Source organism: Gavia stellata, chromosome 18 (genome assembly GCF_030936135.1).
Source record: "Gavia stellata isolate bGavSte3 chromosome 18, bGavSte3.hap2, whole genome shotgun sequence".
NCBI classification, from domain to species: domain Eukaryota; kingdom Metazoa; phylum Chordata; class Aves; order Gaviiformes; family Gaviidae; genus Gavia; species Gavia stellata.
In genome coordinates, this window is record NC_082611.1 from 1,549,875 (window position 1) to 1,570,386 (window position 20,512).

Here is a 20,512-nt window from a genome sequence, read left to right on the forward strand (position 1 = left end):
CCGGATCTGCTCCCATAGCCGCCGCTCCTCGGGCTGAAATGCCCAACTGGGGAATCCCGTAGAAGCAGCACGGTCTCAGGAGAGCACAAAGCAATGATGTCTGCTTTACCGGGGCAGTGGTAGTGATCACGGGGCTCAAGAGGGTTCACTCAGCTGGTGCAGGAGTTTACGCAGCTCTGCCTCCCCCACACCCGCAGGTACAGAGGCAGCCCAGCCTCCGCATGGGCAGGGGCATGCTGCGGGGCGGTGCAGCCCGCAGCCCGAGCTGTGGTGCACAGGGGCAGTGCCACTCGGTAGTTTCCATTCTGTCTTACCACCAGTAACCTAAATACTGAGGGCTTTACTGCATTTCCTTGTGAAAGTGAGGATTCCAATCCTCTGATCCTTTGGTCTTCACACCAGCAGGCTGCTGCACCATTGCAGCAGGAGCCTGGCCGGTGTATCCGCAGCCCATGCGGGACCCGGGCTCCCAAGGAGCAGCCAGGCAGCCCGGCTCAGTCAACCCAGCGGCTGCGGGAAGAGGTAGCAAGCATCTCCCAGAGCCTGGAGGGATGGCTTATTCATCATGGTGCGGAAAGGCTAAAGACCAAGGGCAGAAAACAAGGTTGCTATTGAAAGTCTCGAGTCTGCCAGGGCATCGGTTTCAACCCTGGCAGCAGGGTGGGGAGGATGTGCTCTATTGCAGGACGAGGGCTCTGCTGGCCAGAGCCGTTCCATGCTGCTGCCAAGGGAGTGCTGCAGCCAAGATGCTGAGAAGAGTGAGAAGACAAGGATGAAATGCAGTGAGATTTACTGAAAGAGGTGAAATGGAATCTGTGGCCGTCAGGGATGGCCAGACAGCAAGAGAGCCCATGCCGCGGGGGACTGAGGTGGGTTTACGAGGGATTAAGGGGGGACAGAATTAACCTCAAAAGCTAATGGTCTACCCTGTCCTCAGGCAGGACACCTGGCGAGAGATGGCCTTGTGCCCTGTGGACACGCACAGGGAAATACATAGCTGGGGAAACCGGAGAACATGGTCACAGCGGAGCTCGGTGCTGACAGCCTCGCAGCCGAGGTCTGCTTTCTGCTCGGAGACCGACTCGGACGTGGGATTGCTACCAGGCCAGGTACCAGCATTAGAGGAACGGAGCTGCTAACAAGTTACCGATGTTGGAAGAAGCCTTCCAGCGCTTTGCAGATGGTATAGCGCTCGGGCGGAGTCAGCAGATGCTCCAGCTGCTGGGTGAAGGTCCTTCCTTGAATCTTGATGCTAGAGGGGAGTATCTCTGCAACCCACTGCAGGGAGGTGAGGGCAGAGGAGGTGCTCGGGGAGTCAGCAGAGTCAGAGTCTGCAAGGCGCAGGTAAAAAGAAAAAAAGAGAATTCAAAGACAAAGGGTCTTAGCCACAGGTTAAAAGGCTTGTCCCAAAACCAGGGGTCGATCCTGGGGACAGCCGGGGCAGCTGCACCCGCACACCATGGGTGCTCCATAGAAATACAAATCCTAATGTGCTGATACAGACATCGTTACCCCAGCAAAAACAGATTTCAGTCACTGGAAGGCACCATGGTGGCAAGGTGAAATGGCTCATCCGGAGCTGTGACTGCCCCTGCCTTCCTCCCACGCTCAGGACCAACTGCTCTGGAGCTCGTGGCTGTTCCAGTAGGTCCATGGACCTGCTGGAGACGAGCGGGGGGGTTTGACAGGGATGGTCTCTGGGATCGATCTCTTCAACCATGCTGCTTCCGCACTTTTTGTGAACACACGCAGATGGTATTCCTTCTCTGGCTCTCTAAAGCCTCCGCTCTAGTTTCAAGTGCTTTATGATAATCATTTACTTCAAAAGCAGCATCAGTCAAGGGTTACCTGTGAGTAAACTGGGGCAAGGAAGGTCATTTGCTTTGCCACGCTCATCTGCACTGGTCCCTGTGCCACAGCCTGGCTGCCTCTGCAGTGAGCGCAGGGCAATACGCACAGCTGGGAGAAGGGACCCGACCGAGGCTGTGGGATGCACTTATCCATGTAGGAATAGGGCCATGGTAGCGGGCGCAAAAATCCCATCCTTTCTTGGTTTCTTTGGGGGGGCAGTGAAGGAGTTCGAGTGCCACTGCCTCTGTACTGTGAAGCAGTGAGGTGCTCGGGTTTGTTTCTAGGGCACATGCAAATGAGTTGGTATCACAGGGCTCCTACAGTGAAGCTCAGGACAGTCCACTGCAGCTCTGGAGGAAAGAGCCAATCCCTAATTCCTGGGCCTCTGCATTGCAGAGCAGCACCCCAATAACCCTCCTGCCTGCGCACAGCTTTGGAAACACAGCAGCGACTGCCCTCCGCCCTGGACTGCAGTCCTGTCCCTCCGCTGAAATTGCGCTGACTACCACCCACATTGCCCCAGATGCCCTCATCTCCCGCTGACTCGCTCACCAGCAGCAAGCTAAATTATTCATAACAGCAGCAGCTATTCTGAACAGCACAGTCCATACACAAGCGTGGGATTTGCACAGCGACCATGGAGGCACGGGGTTGGATTACTTCGGTCAAGTACACGGCACAGACTGCACGTAAAGGACATTGGCGAGGGCTGTCAAGGACGATCATACAGTAGGATGAACCCTTCTGGAGAGCAGCCAAGCCTGAGATTAAGCCTGATCCCAGAAAGTGGGCAGCCACATGCCCCGGCGAGAGGAGCAGCCCTCCGGGCAGCACCTTAAACCTGCTGAGCCTATGGGAGCTATTAGGTAATTCCCTCCTGCACAGGGAATTTGGGAGCCAGCACGGGGTTTCTGCCGCTCCAGGCCCTCTCCTCCCCGTGCTCTTACCGTTGGAGAAGTTGACGATCCCCTCTTCCACCACCAAAGTGGGCATCGCCCCGCTGCCCTGCAGCATCGACACCACCTTGTCATGGGAGCAATTCCTGCGGGGCACAGGAGAGCCGGGGTCAGAGCTGCCAGGCTCCCTGCAGCTTGCGGGAGAGCGGCGGTGAAATGGAGTTTGCAGCTGCCTTCGTTGGTCTTGCAGAAAGCCTCATCTTGCTGCTCAGAGCCGGGCAGTGTTGGGCCCTGCTGCGATTCCCCTGGACTCTCGATCTTTGCTTGGCTTTATCTGTGCTGCTCAGAAAAGAGCCTCCCCAAGCGAGAGCGTGAATCGCACCCTGTGTCTGGGCTCTCTGCTGTACCGGCAGCGAGGAATAACCGCAGGGCATGCCTGCGAGCCCCCTGCGGAGCTGTTATGGCAAATGAAGCCAGTGTTACTCCAAGCTACGCTCAGACCCAGAAGATGAACTTTCCATTTAAATGATACACTCCTGCGGGTCTCTGTTTGCCTGTCCTAATTATGCAGGAAAAGAAAATGCAAGGTGGATGTTAAATGCATTCTTATAGGCAAAAATAAACTTGGAGTGTCCTTGGAGAAGGGTACGGGCCAGCCTGGGACAACGCCTGCCAAAACGCGGGCTCAGAGGACAATCTTCAACTCTGTCTTCTCTATTTTCTGGCAATGCTGCATCAGCCAACAGTTTGCTGCATCAGCTGAAATGTGAGAACCTGAGCACTGACAGAAGCAGCATCAGATGTTTAACCTTTAAATATTCATCACTCTCTCTTATGGTGTAGCCTCTTCTAACCCTTTGCTCTTGTTTTTTGTGCGGGAAGACCAACCCGAGGAAATATGGGCTGCTGCCACTGCCTGGCGAGGTGCACACTCGGCTCTGGTCTGATTGCTTTTGTTGTGTGCAAATAATATAGGAAGAATTAACTTCTGGGTGGAAATGCGATTGCCCGTGTGGTTTTAAACTTATGATCCCACTCTGGGCGTGATCCGTGGGCTGGCTGGTGCTCTGCTCCTTTCAAAAGCAGAGCCCCAGGTGTTTATTGTGTACAACAATTTGCAGTGGTTCGAACCAGGGTCTGCGCGTGGGTTGCTGTCAGGACACCAGTTATATATAGCGTGTCATGCATTGTACGTGGCTATTTGCACAGAAAATTCAAAGGAGGAGCAGGGATGGAGCTGAAATACTACTCTTAGAGCCATTTTTTCTAAAAGAATAGTAAAGGAGATGCCTGTATGGGGCAAAACCCCTCGTGCACCTCAGCAGACAGCTCTCAAGGACAGCCAGCTCTTGTTCCTGTTGCACAAGAGTGAACACGTATGTGCTTGGCCACCTACCACCCCCCGGCACCCCTTTTAAAGAGCCTCTTACCTCATATCCAGACCGTTGAGGAAGAGGATCCGGTCTCCAGCTTTGAGAGCAGCCTTCTCAGCCGGGCTCCCTAATGCACAGAGTGGGGATGAGAGGGGCTTCAGCTGGGGGACCCCTGCCTCCAGGGAAGGGGTCCCAGCTCTCTGGCCGCTCTGTGCCCAGCCGTGCCCAGGGACACCCCCCAGGGCAGCTGGACTATTTGGGCGGGCTGGAGCTGTTCACTGGGCACAGCGATGCCAGCGCCCAGCTTGCACTGGAAACGCAGGTGTGGTTTCGGGCTATTCACCGACCGCAGGCATTTTCCACCTTGCAAAACAAGGAGTGCATAAAGCCAAACTAAATTGTACCAAAGACACTAATTATTCAACGCGGGAGACTCCATCACTGAGCCTTGTAAAAGTCCCTTTTGCTATCTTCTAGCAAAGAGCAGGCACTTAAAGTTTCAAGTTCAGACCGGAGATAAATGTCTTTGAATCTTGTGGCTGGAGGTTTTCTTACCTGGCAGAACAGACTCGATCCACACCGGGGCATGGCCGCGTAGCGTGAAGCCAAAGCTTCTGTTGCCTTTATAAACTCGCACAGTTCTGCAGGTGAAAAAAGCACACGTGAAATCAGAGCCCAATATTTGGTTCTTGTTTCCTTTCCCAGCTCCTCCAAAGCCCTGCCAGCCCAAATGCCTCCTGAGTGCCCAGTTCCTCGATGCTCCCTGTGTCCCAGCAAGGTCCACTTTGATACCAAAGTGTCTTTCAAATGGGACCCCCTGAAACGTGCCCTGCCCGCAGGGAGAGGGGACGGAGAGAAGGTGCACGTGGGTTTGGTGGCCCTGGATGGCCGCAGTGCAGCTGCCTGTCCTGCCAGCACCGCCAGCCTCTCCTGCCTGTGCCGGGGAGCGGAGGGAGCCCACGGCGCTGAGCCAGCTCGGGGTGGTGGGGTGGGGAGTGATCCGGGGGGTGCTAGAAATGGCCCAGACAAAACCTCGGGGAGGGCTGGGGGGATCCGGATGCTCTGGAGGCAGGAAGAGATGCCGCTGGTTTAGGGGTAGAGCCTCTGAGCATGGGCTCTTGCTCTGTGTTAATTACCAAATTCATAAAACCACCATCCAGTCCTTCTAATCCAATGTGTTTTTAAAGCTGAACATGGGATATAGCTTATATGTTACATAAAATAACAGAGGCAGCGTGTTTTAGGGGGCAAAGATCTCATAGGCTGATGAGGGAGAAATTAAATTCAGCTAGGAAATTTTGGAAGGAGCATTAGGAAATCTCCCTGCTGGGAGGCTGATTGGAGCTGGGAGTTGTTCCCCACAGGGAGCTGGGGGAAGGCAACATTACCGAGATCATTTACAACCAGAAGGCCTGTTGTAGGGACTGATCCTACGCTGGCAGGGTGGGAGACTGTGCTGGAACTGGATTTTGGATAAGTTGCACCAAAAATTATCCTGGCAGGAAGGTGTGCTGCAACTGAACACCCTGGAGATACCAGCTGGAGACAGGGGAATAGCTCGGGATGTGCCTGTGGCAGCGCAGTCCCTCCCGGGAGGATTCCCCGGCTGTGCTAGCAGACCAAATCCTGCTCTCTTGTTCGTGAGACAGGGCTGGGAACGGAGCAGGAGACACTGCCAGCCTGGCAGGGCTTCTCGGCCCTCCGAGGCTGCTGAGGTCTGGCCGTATGCGCAGCGGGAAGCGGGTTAATCCCCTGTGCACCGGGGATTGTCCATCCTTCCTCGCACAGCCACGGCCTCGCACCCAGACACCCGCCTGGGGAAGGGCAGGATGATACAGCCTGTTTGGCAGCTCAGTGCCCTCCATCCCACCAGCATGGCTGAGTACCCTCCATCCCACTGGCACAGCTGGGTACCCTGCATCCTGCAGCACGTCTGGGTGCTCAGCATCCCACCAGCACGGGCAGGTACCCTGCATCCCACTGGCATGGCCAGGCACCCTGTAGCCCACCCAGCACAGGAGCCGACATCCCCTCGCAGCCTGCGAGTTCTATCTCAGCTCCACATGTGGCTCATCCCAACCAGCCCTGCAACAGCGAGGGGGCAGAAAGGGTGGCCCGGAGCTGGGACAATGGGTGCAAACGTGCCCAGCCTTCGAGAGGGAGAGGTCTTTGCTCATCCTCATCCCAGGAGGATTTCACCCACTCTGCACACTGAAGACATCCCCTTTCCTAGTGCCTCTCCCCCTTCCCCGGCATCCCTTCCCCATGCTGCCATCCATGCAAAATTAGATGCTGCCGCCGTGAACTTGAGGGCATCCAGGAGAGGTGTTACCTGCGGGCAGCCCCCGAGGCCGCATTGCTGGTGATGAGCGAAGTGGTTTTCCGCAGGCTCTTGCTGACCTCCTCGTGGCTGCGGGGCACGGAGCTGGCGCGGGTGGAGACGAGGAGCCGCTCCTGGTGGTCCTCGCTCCGGCTGCGCCGCAGCCGGTTGCTGTGCTGCTCGCTCTTGGAGCGGCAGAGCTTGCTGATCAGGCTCTGCGACACCACCTCGTCAAATCGCTGCCGGTGCTTCTTGGGGATGAAAATCCTGGAAAAATGAGACAAGGGAGGGGAGTGAGGAGCAGGGTCGAGGCAGCTGTGGCCCAGAGCTCTGGATCCAGCCATACCTGGAAAGGAAAGATCAGAGCAGCCCTCGCCCCTCGTGCGCTCTTGACTTCACGGTGCCCGTCCCATTGCGAACCCCTTCCTCACCTCGTGGTACCCACAGCCAGGGGTCCCAGCATGCAAGTGCCCCCCGTGTTGCCAGTGCCAAACCGCCTTCTCCAGACCCGCTTCTTCCCCAGCACATTCTGGGACCCCCAAAATATTGCTCCCCATCTCCTGCCCCAGCCCCTCTGCTGGGAGCCCTGGACTTCGCTCTCCTGGGCTCCAGCCTTGGCTATTGCCACCCCCCAGCTCCTGCCACAGCCAGGCAGGAGCCTTGTGCCCCTTGGGAGACGCTGGTGCTGCGGGGACGAGGATGGGCACGGTGATGCTGCAGGAAAAGGGACGCTACTGGGAACCTGCTCCATTTCAGGTCACCTCCTCTCCGCCCGGTAGGAGCTGCTCTGCCCGCAGCCAAGTGGCCTTTGTGCCCCCCACAAGGACCCCCTGGGACCCTCTGGGGATGCACAGCGAGCGCAAAGTGGCATCCCGGGAGGGAGCGGGGAGGGTGCCGCTGCACTGCTCCCACCCCAGCCGGGGGTTCACCCCCGTAATGCGAGGAAATGCTTTTTCTTTTCCTTTTCCTTCTGCCATCACAACGGTGAGACACTGACACCCCGCTCACCTACTCCTACCCTCCCATTTGCACATTTAGGGGCTTCTGGAGGAGCTGTTATCTCCGTGTGTTTCTATAGCAACTCTCCTCCCTGCAGCCGTACCGGGCTGCCTGTCGCAGCTGCATTTGCTCGTTAGACAATACCATCTTGTGAGGTTCATTAGTGCTCTTCACCTTGTGGCGTGTGAGAATGCGCTCCCTACATTAACACAAACTCCAACACTTGTGGCGGAGGACGGATGCGAGCATCACCTCCAAACCGCCCAGGGAGCACATCTCCCGGGGGAGCGCTAACTGGGCCAAACTCGCAGCTGGCGTCAGAAGACCCAGGGCAACTTGCTCCGAGGGGCTGCACCAGCGCGACACGGCCGGGACGATGGCCGGCTGCTAACGAAGCACGGCTGGAGGGGCTGGGGCTGGCGGGGGGCTCCCGTAGGTTTCTCCCGTCCCTCAGGCAACTTTGCCAAAGGAACCCGAAAGCCTGGGTGAAGCCAGAGGAGAAGGAGGGGGAGGCTTCAAATCCCAAATCTACCAGCACCAGGACATCTCTATTTCCCCCCAACAAAAGGCAGAACTCAAAATAAGAGCTGATGCTCACGCTGAGTAGGAGCAGACAGATCGCAAGCCATCCCGAGGCTGACATATGCTCATGCAAAGCATTTGGTGATAATTTAAACTAACACATTGGTACAATTCACAGTCAATTTGTGATGAAGCAGCAACTAGAAAAGAGTGAAATCCTGCTAATAAATAGTTCACCCAGCTGTAAGCAGGCTCCTGCAGAAACACAGGCTGCCACAGCCCCATGGCAGGGGAGGACACGGCACGACGGCAGTGAGTCCCGGCAGGACCCCACGCCTCTGCCCTGGGAAAAGTCCGGGTTCCTTGCAGGCAAAACGAGCACGCTCCCATTTCAGTCGGCCAAATTAAATTGGCCCGGCTCGTTCCAGCAGGGCTGTCCCACTTTGCACTGACTGCTACTTTGCCTGCGGGCTAACAAACATCAGAGCTGAGGAGCAAAGTACGGCTAGCGCAATAGCCAGGCACAAGGACACGTTTTAAGGGTTTCACCAGGAATTGACTCAGTGCTAGAAGTAAAACGGTGTCTTAGCAAGGAGAGGAGCTAAGTGACTGGTAAAAATAATCCTATTAAAGCATGCAAAATAGTTTCCTTCTGAAAAATCCTTTGAGAGAACTTGCAGTGCAGCCTCGGGGAGCCCGGGATGGCCCCGTGCCGCAGTGCTGCTGGGAGCTGGATCCCCCAAGCTCCCCGACACCCCGCGGTTCAGCGGGCGCTGGCCTCCGAACTGTGCATGCTCCGGTCTGGTCCTTAACAAGGGACCCACCAAAGGCAGCACATGGGGTGGCATCAGACAGCGTTGATGCCTCAGCCTGTCCTCTGCTCCAGCACAACTCTGCCCGTGCAGCATGCACCAGCACTGGCATTGGCACCGGCACAGGGCAGATGGTGCCCGATGCTTAGAGGGAAACCGCGGCTCTTCCTGCAGCGCCCTGGGATAAACCTGGCTTTGCCCATCGCCATGGCACTGAGGAGCAGCACCCAGCTGGGGTTTCCCTCTCCCAGCAGATCCCACTGGGGCGCAGGGAGCACGGATGTGCCCACCCTGTTTGCAGAGGTCAGGCTGGGACCCGGGGCAGAGCCCCTGTCCCAGCTGCATGTGCCCCAGGAGGGCTTGGGAGCCGTGCAGTGCTGACCTCGTGCCTTCAGCTTCTTCTTCCTCCTCTTTGCATGCTCCAGGTCAGCCCTGGCTCTGCTCCCTGTTGGAGAGGGAACGGGAAAGGCATCCCCAGCCCTTGGCACTGCAGCCCTGTGCCCGATCCCTGGCCCTGGTGCGGGGTGCGCTTAGCCCCGGTGCACTAACCCTCCTCTGCAGCCGTGTCAGCACACGGTCTTCAGGAGGATTCGGTCTGCTCTAACACACAAATGCTAATTCAGGGCGTTCTCTGGGCTGGGAGAGGCCCCAGAGGCTGCAAGCTGCTTCGTCTTCACTCCCACTCCGAAGCAGCCCGGCCGGGATGGCAGCTCGCTGCTGCGGGGTGCAAAACTGCCCGGCAGAAGCCTGTCTGCAGCGTGCCCGTCCCCAGCCGCTCGGCTCCCTGCTCTGGGGCTCACGAGAGCAGAGGATGTTTAGCAGATCTTGGTCTTTGTCACTCTCACTGTTCCAGGCAGGTCACTTGCCGCTCACCTCCGAGCGGACAGTCCCATTTCCGCAGCCTGCGCTCGCTGTGAGCTGCCTCCCCCACCAGCCCAGTGCCCTGGCAAACCACCTTTCACAAGGGCACGTACCCTGCGATGGGCGCTGAGCTCACCCTAACTGTCCCACCCCGTGCTGGGTGCTGAGGCTCGCCGGTGCAGGATGCGTCCCCTCGAGCAGTGCAGTGGTAGCGGCTCCAGCCCCAGTGGGAGCTGGTAAAAGCAGCCCCAAGTTTGCTCAGAGCTCGCGCTCAGCCGGGGCTGGGAGCGAGGGGTCCCCGTTCCTCACTCCATCACACCCCATGCACCATGTAGCACCCCCAAACTCCCACCCTCACCGCCCATCCCTTTGCTGGACTATAGTCACGGAGACAAAGCAGAGCCAGATGTGCTCTTTCCACCTCTCCCCAGCCCCCCCATCCCCAATTTTTCATCTGAGCTTTGCTCGGCTCCCCCCAACCCTCGTGCCGCTGCTGCAGCGGGTGCGGGTTGGCGGCAGGGCCACACCGGCACCGGGAGACAGGGTCCCCGCAGCTCAGAGAGGCAGGAGAGACGTCGCGGGGACGTCTGCTGGGGTGCGAGGCATTCCCAGCACATCCAACGCCACACACGCCGCGCGGAGGAGCGGAGCAGAGAGACGTACCGAAAATGCCGAGAGAAACTCCGGTCCTTTCCCATTTGTCAGGGTGCGGCGGGAACAAAAGGGAGATGCTTCAGATCCTCATGCAGCTGAGTCTCAGCCTCGGCTCACGCCCACGACGCGGCCGGATCCAACAACCAAACCGCGCGCCAGCCGGTGCCCCCCTGCCACTTGGCACCCCCGCGGTGCACGGGGACCACGGCCAGATGGGCCGGCTCGCCGGCAAACTCTACCTGGGCTGAGTCCCTGCTTCCCTTCGCCCTCGCCTCCCCACCGCGCTCTCAGTCCCAGGCGGAGGTTTACCATCTACCCAGTGCCTCCTTTTTTTATCAATTTGGCTTTAGCGCCTGCTCTGCCCTCCCTGCTCCGGCTCTGCCCCGGCTCTGCCCCAGCTCGCAGCGACGAAGCCTCTCGCTTTCCCGAAAAACTGCAGCCGCTGTAATTTCCAGCTGGAATGCTCTCATAACAGAAAGGAGGGCACGGCTCCGCGCCGAACTCCGGGGGGATGCCTCTCTGGTGCTAATTAGTTGACTTCTAAAGTGCTTCTGTTTAAATTACATGCCGCTGTAATGGATGAGAAACCTTAAAGGCAAACGGCAGCGGTGGCGGGTGCACGGCTGCTGGGTGCCCAGGCTGGACCAGGACCAGGACGAGCACCGCGGTCATGGGCGCAAACTGCCCCCTGAGCTGCAGAGCATCATTTACCCCCAGGGTAACACAGCAGCGCTTTGCATTAGGGCTAGAAGATAAAAGAGCCATCTTTAATTTAAATAACACCATCTTTAAACCAGCACTCGCATTTGATGAAGAGGATGTGAAGCTTTCCAGAGCTGCCACTGTCAGATACAATCTCCAGGTAGCAAAGGAAGGAAAAATGAAAAAGATATGGTTTAGCCCCAAAACAACCAGCAAAGACCTGACCTTGAGTCTGTCGGTTATGCAGAAACACACGTCCCACGGTGGATTATAACACTGAGCTACACTTGGATTATGTCTGAACTGTGCTGGGCAAACAGCTACCAGTCTGGAGAAGCTCTTCTGCCCCGACAGCATGCCGCAGTGCTAAAATTCACACGCGTTCGGGAGAGAAAACTCATGTACTGCTTTACCCAGGTAACAGGACTTCTGCTTATGAACCCGCGCAGATTTTCTCAAACCTAATCTCCCTGATTCCTCGGGGTGCGTGGGCAGGGGTGTCGGCAGCCCTGCACTGGCCTCCAGCCCCGGCAGCACCGACAGCCACGGGGGGACGCGGCGCCTCCGAACCCCCGTGCACGAGCGGGACTCGCTCAGCCCGGCAGCGAGCGCGGGCCTGCGATTTTCACGGGGGCTGTTATCCCCTTATCTCTGGTAATGGGAGGCTCGGTAATCACTCATCTGGCTGCAGATGTTTTGCAGATGTGACCGTTGTTTGTTATCATTAAATAGGAATGAAGGTGCTTTTCCACCCGTGAGCGCAGACGCGGGGTGGGATGCAATGGCCGTGCACCAGGGCCGGGAGCCCTTCCCTGGCCACCCCACTCGTCCCTGGGGACAGCCCAAAACCCCTAGCCCCACACGGCAGCTCTCGGGGAGGGTCACCCTCCCATGACACATCCCTGCACCGGCTGCAGTAACAATTGATGCGTTATCTGCCAGCAAGAGCCTCCCCGGCGCAGCGCTGCAGCCCGTGCCGGGCTGGGGGTCACCTTCCCCATCAGCAGCTGAGCGTCGGGGCCTCGGGGTGCTCTCACCTCTCCCGAAACTGATGTCAGCTGCCAGGGACACGGAGACCTTCAAAGAAACCCCCAGAAAAGCTTTCTCTGCAGCCTCCATCCTGCCCAGCGTGGCCCAGTGGGTATTGGGGATGGTGGCCGTGTCGGTGGGTGCAAACGGCTGCTCGATGCAGCCCCAGCCTCACGGAAGGGCCCCCAGATCCCCTGTGGCACCCGTGGGACCCTGCCAGACCCTGCGCCAGGGAGATGTGGGGCCACCAGCAGCTCCCATGCACCCCGTGCCCTGCGCCGGCACCCCACACCAGCCCTGGGGCACGGGGACTTGTGTAACCCCCGGCTTTTCAGAGCCGCGGAGAGCAGTCACCTCGGCCAAGGCACTGCCCCCAACCTGCTTTCTGCTGGGAACTCGGACAAATGCAGCTTTCCGTGGTTTCTTTAAGATACTGGAAAACACTCGGAGCAAGTAACCACTTCCCAAAATAAAAGTTACAAATCAGCGGTGGTGTGCAAGCGGGCCAGGCTCGTATCATCTGCATTACAGCGTAGTTCCAGTTGTCAAAAGAAATTAATCTCCTAACAGGAGATTTTGCACCAAGGCATTTTGGTCATGACCTATTTGAACTCAGCCGGGAAAAAAGGAACTCCGCTCCCAATTGTTTTCACCACTGGCACATTTTTTTCCTGCTGCCCTAATTCCCATTTTTGGACGGTTGACCCTATGTCCGACTATCAGATTAGGGATTTTTTAAAACGGAAGCAAACAAGAGCTGCTTTTCCTCCATTATGGTCCTGCCGTCCGCGTGGTTTCACAGCGGGTCTGGCCGGAGCGCGGGCAGGAGGAGGGTGTCTGCGTGCCGTTTGAAGTGCTGCATTAGGCAGCAGCCAGAGCAAAGCGGGTTTGGGGGGGGGACCCAGGCTGCAAGCTGCATCGGCACCCGAAAGAGCCGGAAAGCTCCCCCCAGCCTTGGAGGAGCGGGTACGTGGAGGGGGACAGGCAGGGAAGCCACACAATCCCTAATATATGAAACCTGATGGCTAAAATGCAATTTCTTATCCAGAGACAGTCACAGATGGCTGGAGTATTTTAATACGGGAACATGCCAAGCGATTTTATTGCCATGAAAAACAAGCTGAGACAAATAGATTGTGTTTGGAGCATTATTAAAATGAACTCGGTGGCATTTCTCCCGTAATAAGGGAACCCCCGATGGGCAGCGATTTTGTCTTTGTCAGGGATCAAAAGCGACTGCAATCAGAGCGGCGCTCGCCGCGGCCCAGCCACCACGGGCCGGCAGCTTCGGCTGCCCGCTTCGGGTTTCCCCCAGGAGCAGAGGCTGGTCGGGAAGCAAACGGACCGTAACCAGAGCAGCGAAGTAACAAACTACCCCGAACTATTCTCCCCGCAGCCGAGTGAAGCACAACGTGACTTAAAGGAGATCCATGACAACACCTAGCAGCGTGAACAGCCCGAGAGTTACCGTCTAATGAATTTATACGGCTGGATGTGCTCCGGAGCACACATGCATCCTGCTATTTAAATCCAGGTTAATGGGACAATGTCCATGTAGAGCATCAATGTCGGCGTTTTATGCACCAGCTTTTGTAACGCTGCAGGTCAGTGAGGAGGGGGGAATCTGCATTTCCATCACTCCCCAATTCTACTGCAAACAGATGTTTCAAAGCTAAACGCCGCTGCCGGGAGCTGGTGCAATGCTGGCACGGGCACTGCTGATGCTGCCGCCCGCGCAGGGGAAACGCACAGTGCAAAGGGAGACGGCAACCGGTACGCGGTGGTGTGCAAGTGCTAAACCCCTGTGCAATGCGGGTGACGATCCCACCTGTACCGCTCAGCTTGGAGGGCGACTCTGGCCCCAGAGTCCCGGGAAAAGCCGGCGGCCGCTGTGACAGCACTGCAGAGCACTTGGGTACAGAGCCGGCGCTGTTCCTCGGCTGGAATCGCAGCTCTGCCCTGGTTTGAAAACAGCTCAGAAATAAGAGCAGTGCCGAGAGGCGCACGCCCCTGGGACCCCGACCTGCCCAAAATAACCCGCTCCCCTCCCCACGCCAGCACCAGATGCACGCAGCCCCTGCACGCGCACTCAGCACGGCCACAGGGAGCAGGGGAGACAAACCCCGCGGCTCCCCGGGGACTAGACCCAGGCTTTGGCATTCGCAGGTGATGGAGTAACGCAAAATCAGAGATTCCCCTCTCCCCAGCAGAGCTGCGATGCCGACAGAGTCCCTGACAAGAGCAGCTCCGACGCAATACGGATGCTAAGAGTTAATTAACTTTTAGCACATCTCGTTTTTGCGGTGCCGGGGGTTGCCAGATTTGAGAATTAAGCTGCTTTAAACCCATTCCCCTCCCAGCCCCCTCGGCTCCCAGGAAAGGTCCGTTCGTTACTCACCCGAGACAGCTCATCTTTCCCCCTCGCTGCCGTATTTCATCATTCTTGAGCAGAACTACAATTCTGCGCTTTACTACACACACCAGCCATATGGGCAGGGGATGGGAGCGGGGAGGAACCGGCGCAGCACGTGCGTTATCCTTGCTATCCACAACCGAAGGGATGAAGAAAATGTCAGCAAATTAAAATCTGCAGGAGATTAATTCTGGGCAAATGGGATGAAATCCATTTGAGCTAAAAAGAAAAAAAACAACCACCAACACTGGAAAAAGCCCAGCCCGAGGACAGGAGGGAGGAGGAGAGGTGTCTGCAGCCCCGGGTCGATCTGTGTGCTGAGTCGGGGGCTCTTGGGTTACGCTGCAGCACGGCACCTTGCGGGGAGCACGTTAAACCCCGGGGGGAGCCCGGGGAGGGGACATGCAGGGGAGGGAGGACAGCCGGCAGCAGCAACGGCCCGAAAATAAATACAGCTGGTGCAGAGGAAAGATCTAATCAGGCCAGCGCCAGGGTCAGCGGCAGGCAGGGACGCACCGGCCGCCTGGCTCTGCATGGCAGGGGCCACGCGGTCACCCATGACAGGCCACCGCCACGGACCCTGCGGCAGGGCTCAGCCAGCCTGCCAGGGCCCGGGGCTGCCAGCGAGGTGAGCGTCGGGGACCCTCGTCTGCCTGGCCTCCAGCATCGCCCTCAGCATCCCTCCCCTCGAGGTGTGCGGGACTGGCCCCGCACTGCGAACAGCCCCGGGGGACAGGGGAGCCGAGCGCAGCCTCGCAGGGACGCCCGGGCTGGCCAATGGGTACCCACACGGTCCTGAACCCGTCCTCGCACGGCTCCACGTGCCGGCAGGGGTGGTCCCGCGGCACAAGCCCCAGGGTGCTCGCCGGGTCAGCTCAGACGGGCTCCGCTCACCCGAATTGCACCAACACACACCGCTGCCCGGGGGTGGCTGCCCTGCGCCCTGGGGACGGTGAGACAGCCACACCAGCACCCCATCCATGGAGCCAGTGCTGGAGCCGGGACCCCTCCTCGCAAGAATCCCCCGCACAGCTCTTCCCCAGTCCCGGGGTGCTGGTCGGGGCACAGACCCCTCAGCCAGCAACGGACCGAACCAGTTTGAGCTGTGCAGAAATCAGCCACATGAATTCACAGCAGCCCGTAAATCCGGAGCACCCAGGAGCCGCTCACCACCTTTCAGTGAGTTATTAAAAGCTCTTGCTCAGCAGCAAACCCGTTGGATGGGACACCCCGGGATGAGCACCTCGATCACACGCAGCAGCACACACAGAGCTGCCCCCACCTCCCCAGCACCCCCGCAGCTGGGAAACCTGGTCTCCAAAGCACCTTTTTTTTTTAATTTTTATTTTTTATTGGATACCAGGACAAGGCGGCTGCTGGGGAGGTGACGGTCCCCTCCGCGCCCCGGCTCTGCAGGGGTCTGTGCCTGTCCCTGCTCAGGTATGGGGGGCCTTGGGTGGCCCACATGCAGCCGCAGCAGAGCTGGGGGGACACTGCGTGGCAAGGGCCACCGACCCGCTGTCCCCATCCTCCCCACCGCGGGATCCCGGCAGCACGATGGAGACCCCGGCACGGGGACGTTGTTATGGTAACTGTAATATCTTGCAATTCCACTGATTAAAGCAGGAATTGGAAAGCCAGGCCCGGAGCCGGGCCAGATGGAGACCTGATTCCCTAATGGCCATCGTCTCAGCCTGGCCGTAATCCCCACCACGTGTCCATGCACCGGCCCCAGCCCGCAGTGCCGGCCCGCGCTGCAAGGAGAGCAGCAGACTGGCTGCACCGGCTGCGCACCCGTGGCACAGCCGCTCTGCCGGGGGCTCAAGAGGTGCCGGGGACCCCGAGCCCAAGCAGAGCACTGCCAGAGCATCCTGGGATGAGTGACCACAGCCCCAGCTGCCCCAGTATGCTGTGGGCAGTGCTAGCCTGAAGGTAGCCCGTGGCCCCCAGCAGAGACCCCCCAGCCACCCCTGCAGCGGAGCTGCTGGCAGCCCTGGCCGACCCCTCGCCCACCGCCAGCTCTCGCCTTGCAAAGCTCGGTTTATTTTCTGGCCAGGCTCTTGGAGAATCGCCAGCCGTTCTGCAGCTAATCCCATCTCCCTTCGAAACGACAACCAGAAATGAGAGCCATGTCCCGCTCTGTGGACGGAGGCAGTGGCTCTGTGGGGCCGGTGAGTACCGGTCCCTGCGGGGACGGGGACAGCCGGCAGTTGGTGCAGTGCCAGCCGGCGGGCAACCGGCGTCCCCTGTCCCACCCCGGGCAGGACAGCCACGCAGGCTGGTGGGTATGGAGATGCTGGGCTGAGACCCCACCAAGCTCAACTCGTCTGCTCCTTGGAAAGGGGGTCAGCATCTTCCCCACGGGAACCTCCCGACCCATGTCTGCACCACTCAGCCCTGCACACTCGTCACCGACGGGCAGATGGATGCCCGTGGTTTAGTGACCAGCACGGCAGTGTGGAGGTTGCCGGCACCCTGTACCTGATGTTGTCGATCAGATGCTGGTGGGACTCCTGGGTGAGGACCATGCAGAGAGCGTAGGCCAAGTACTCCACTTTCCGCTCTGCCGCGTACTGCTTCAGGACGGTGAACACCTTCTCCTTGACCTCTGGCTGGTCACCGAGGATGTCATCCACCTGCAGCACGGGAGCCGGGAGAGAAGAGGGAAGGGGCACTGAGCAGCAGAGCAGTTAACCATGCGTACGGAGGCACTGACGACGTAGAAAACGTGTCCGTCTAGTTGCAGCACCTGGTCAGCCAACAAGGAGGGAACCCATGCGGGGAGGAAAGCGAAACTTCAGTCATCAGCCCATCGCGCAGCACTGCTGGGGCCTCGCACACGTCCCCGGTATTGATCTTCTGCGTGTTATAAACATTGCACTGGAAACAGCGGCATGACCCCAAACCCCGAAACTCTGCTCGGGCTGGGACCTGGCAGATCAGTCTGGAGTCTACCTGGCAGAGGACACAGCCATGGGCTTTTGGAGGTATTTAAGCCTCTAATCACGCCCTGACCCTGCCGGGCAGCACCGTCCTGCCATTAACTCTGGGAGACTGCAGGGAAGTGGGGACAAGGAGCACAAACATGAGCACCGGCCCTGGAAATGGCATTGGCAGCTTCCAGCCATCCTCTCCATCTGTGACAGCCATGACAGGCAGACTAATTAGCTAATTAGCATCCAGCCAATTACCCTGCATGGGACCCTCCCTCTATGAGCCTCTTCCCAGGCCAGAGGGCTGTGCCTCGCCCTGGGGCTGTGCTGGGCAGTGGGTGCTGCTGCCTCGCCTGCAGCCTGGCTGGGTGCAGCCAATACGGAGGATGCAGAAAACTCCTGGTGACCACCCTGCAGTCCCTCCATGCACTGAGTTTTCCTGCGAGGCGATGGTTCTGTGCTGACAGCAGGTTTAACTGCTTCCCTCCGGCTCTGGGAGCCCAGGGGGAAGCAGCAGCGAGGGGAGGGGATCCCCTCACCCTTCCCCAGTGCATGTCTGTGCACCCCTGCGGCGGCACTGCGAGGGAGCCGGCAGGCATCGCCCGGCCAAGACCCCTGCGCCGGCGGGGAGAGGCCCTTGCCCAGGGAAGGGGCAGAGCCGTTTCCTCCAGGTGCTCGTCCCACTTGGCAGCTCCCTGGGGAGGGCCGGCACTGCGACCCCCAGCGCAACCCTCCAAGTGCTGCTGGGTTTGCGCAGCCGCCACGCGAGTGCCGCGGGGGCTCCCGGCAGCAGCAGCGCTTCAAGGTTACCAAATCTGGGGCAGCCAAGGCAGCTGCGTCCCCCGGGCAGACTTGCGTGCTGTTCAGTCCCAAGGTCCAGCACAGAAATGACAAAGACCGTGGTGTTCCTGAATCCCAGGACGCTGCTGTTAAATTTTTGCCTGGGCTGAGACTGAAGGACTTGGTGGGGTGGGAATGGGGGGGTGCTGCCACCCTCGTGTCAGTGCAGTCCCCACCATGTCCCTGAGCATGTAGGGGACAAGAGGAGTTGTTGACCTGGAACCGAGACCCTGAGAAGCTCCAGCGCTTTCGGCGATGCCCCCAGGCTGCCGGGACGCTCGGCTGGCACAGCCCGGCTCCAGCCCTGGCCCCGCTGCCACTAACGCTGGCACCGGTCTGTCTGCCAGGCGAGCGCGATTCAAACAAGGGCTCTGCCAAACAAACGAGGATGGGAAAAGCCTCCGTACCTCAGGCTTGCAAGTGACGGGCAGGCAGCGCAGGCACGAAATGCAAGCCACCGGCACCCTCCGTCCTTCCAGTGGGCAGAAGTACCCGGGTGCTCACGGCACCGGCACCAGCAGCACCTACCAGAGCCGAGCTCCCAGGTAACCGAGGGGGTAAAGCACTCCACTGGGGTTTATTATTTTCTGCATTGTGTAAAGAAAATGAAGCCACTTAAAACATCTGTGCCATTAACTCCCTCTAGAAAGGCGTTTGCCAGTCAAAATGCGTTCCAGCACCCAGGAGCCAGTGGCACGCACGCGTGCTCTGCAAACCTGCTTCTGCCCGGGTTGGCTGGGGCCGTCACGGGCGGCTTTGCTGGGCAGGGAAGGGAGGGGGCAGAGGTGCTGCTGCGGGTGCTCACTGCTGGGTGGGGAAGGGAGGAGGCAGAGGTGCTGCTTTGGGCGCTCGCAGCATCGCGACCAGCTTGCTCACTTCAAAAGTGCTCTCCTGTGATCATCCAGGAAACGTTTACGTGGTTTAATGTGACTTCATGAGATGGAGGCAGTGTGGAACAACCTCTCATCCTCTTGTTAATCCCCTGTAATCAGCAGGTATCTGTTTCACATGCGATGCTCTGCCTTATGAATCCAAACCTCAGTGCATATTTGTGAATCTTTAATGTAGAAGCTGACTGAGGGGATATGGTTGATACCCATGAATCTCTTTATGAATGTCTTGCTCCTTTATTAGCAGGGGATCAAAAAAAACACAAGCCTGGTTATTTTCATAGCAGTATTTTAAAAGGCTACTTTGAAATGGAAATTAGAAAGATTAAAAAAACAACCATGATCAAATTTATAATTAGCACAAGGCAATGTGTTTGGTGAACTACCCAGTAGGCAGCCTTCAGGACCACAACGAAGATGTAATCACATCAATGTTTTCCCTTTGCAGCGAAATAGGAGCTAAAATGTCTGCGGGATGACATGCTCAAACTTTGATGGGACGTCCAGACGTGCAGGAGGGAGGGATCTGCCCCTGTGGGTTTCCACGTGCTCTTGTAGTGCAAAGGAATAAGTACTTGGGGTCATCCCCCAGAGCATCTCCAAGCTCTTTGCAGCATCCATCTATTCTCCCAGGAATTTTCAGACTCTTCTCTCGGGCCCTGAAGCCCCCAGTCTGCACCCCAGCCCAGCGACCGAGCCAGGAGCATCCCCCCATCCGAGAGTGCCACAAAGGCTGAATGTGGCAATCTCCAAACCGCTCCATGCCCTGAGCCCCAGACACTCGCCCCACGCCCCGGCCTTACCTTTTTGCTGAATTCCTGCGCTTTCTGCTTCCTCTCCTGGCGCACGGCGTCGCCGCTGGGGATGGGGTCTCGCGTGCCAGCCCCGCGCTGCAGCCGCAGCAGCCCCAGCCGCAGGGACCGCCCGTGGCAGGACCCCACCAGGGCGGCCGCCGCCTCCTGCAGCATCACCGGCATCCCGTTGACTTCCAGCACGTAATCCCCTGCCTCGATCCCGCAGGCAGCGGCGGGCGAGTCCGGGCTGACACTGGCCACTCGTGGGGGGCTGCCACTCGCCAGCTCGAAGCCGAAGCCTCCCCGAGGACCGGGAGGGATGTCAGTGTGCTGCAGGCGGGAGACCACCCCGATGCTGGGGGGCACGTTGCTGCAGCGCCTGGCTAGCCCGAGCAGCGCCTCGCAGCCCAGGGAGGAGACGGGCTGCCCCTCGATCTCCAGCACCTCGTCGCCCGGCCGCAGCCCCGCCACCGCCGCGCTGCTGCCTTCCTGCACCCAGAGGATGTAGCACGGACCGGTCCCGCTTATCTTGAACCCGAAGGCCTCGGGCCAGCCTTGGTTGGTTGCCGGCATGGCTGCAACTGGAAAAGAAGGGGGAAAAGCAAGGAGTTGTGGTGCGTTTT

At 58.7% G+C, this 20,512-nt stretch overlaps 1 protein-coding gene across 1 annotated transcript in view; it reads right to left on the minus strand.

Annotated features, from left to right (window-relative positions):
* GRID2IP (Grid2 interacting protein) overlaps positions 1–20,462 on the minus strand; it is a 38,712-nt gene extending 18,250 nt beyond the window's left edge. The window contains exons 1-8 of the mRNA XM_059826572.1: positions 20,151–20,462; positions 19,899–20,054; positions 16,914–17,068; positions 6,453–6,707; positions 4,676–4,761; positions 4,178–4,247; positions 2,799–2,893; positions 1,148–1,331 (exon numbers count right to left, since the gene is read on the minus strand). Coding sequence (XP_059682555.1) covers positions 1,148–1,331; positions 2,799–2,893; positions 4,178–4,247; positions 4,676–4,761; positions 6,453–6,707; positions 16,914–17,068; positions 19,899–20,054; positions 20,151–20,462 — 1,313 coding nt within the window. The remainder of the gene's footprint in view (positions 1–1,147; positions 1,332–2,798; positions 2,894–4,177; positions 4,248–4,675; positions 4,762–6,452; positions 6,708–16,913; positions 17,069–19,898; positions 20,055–20,150) is intronic.
* Positions 20,463–20,512: the final 50 nt, after the last annotated feature.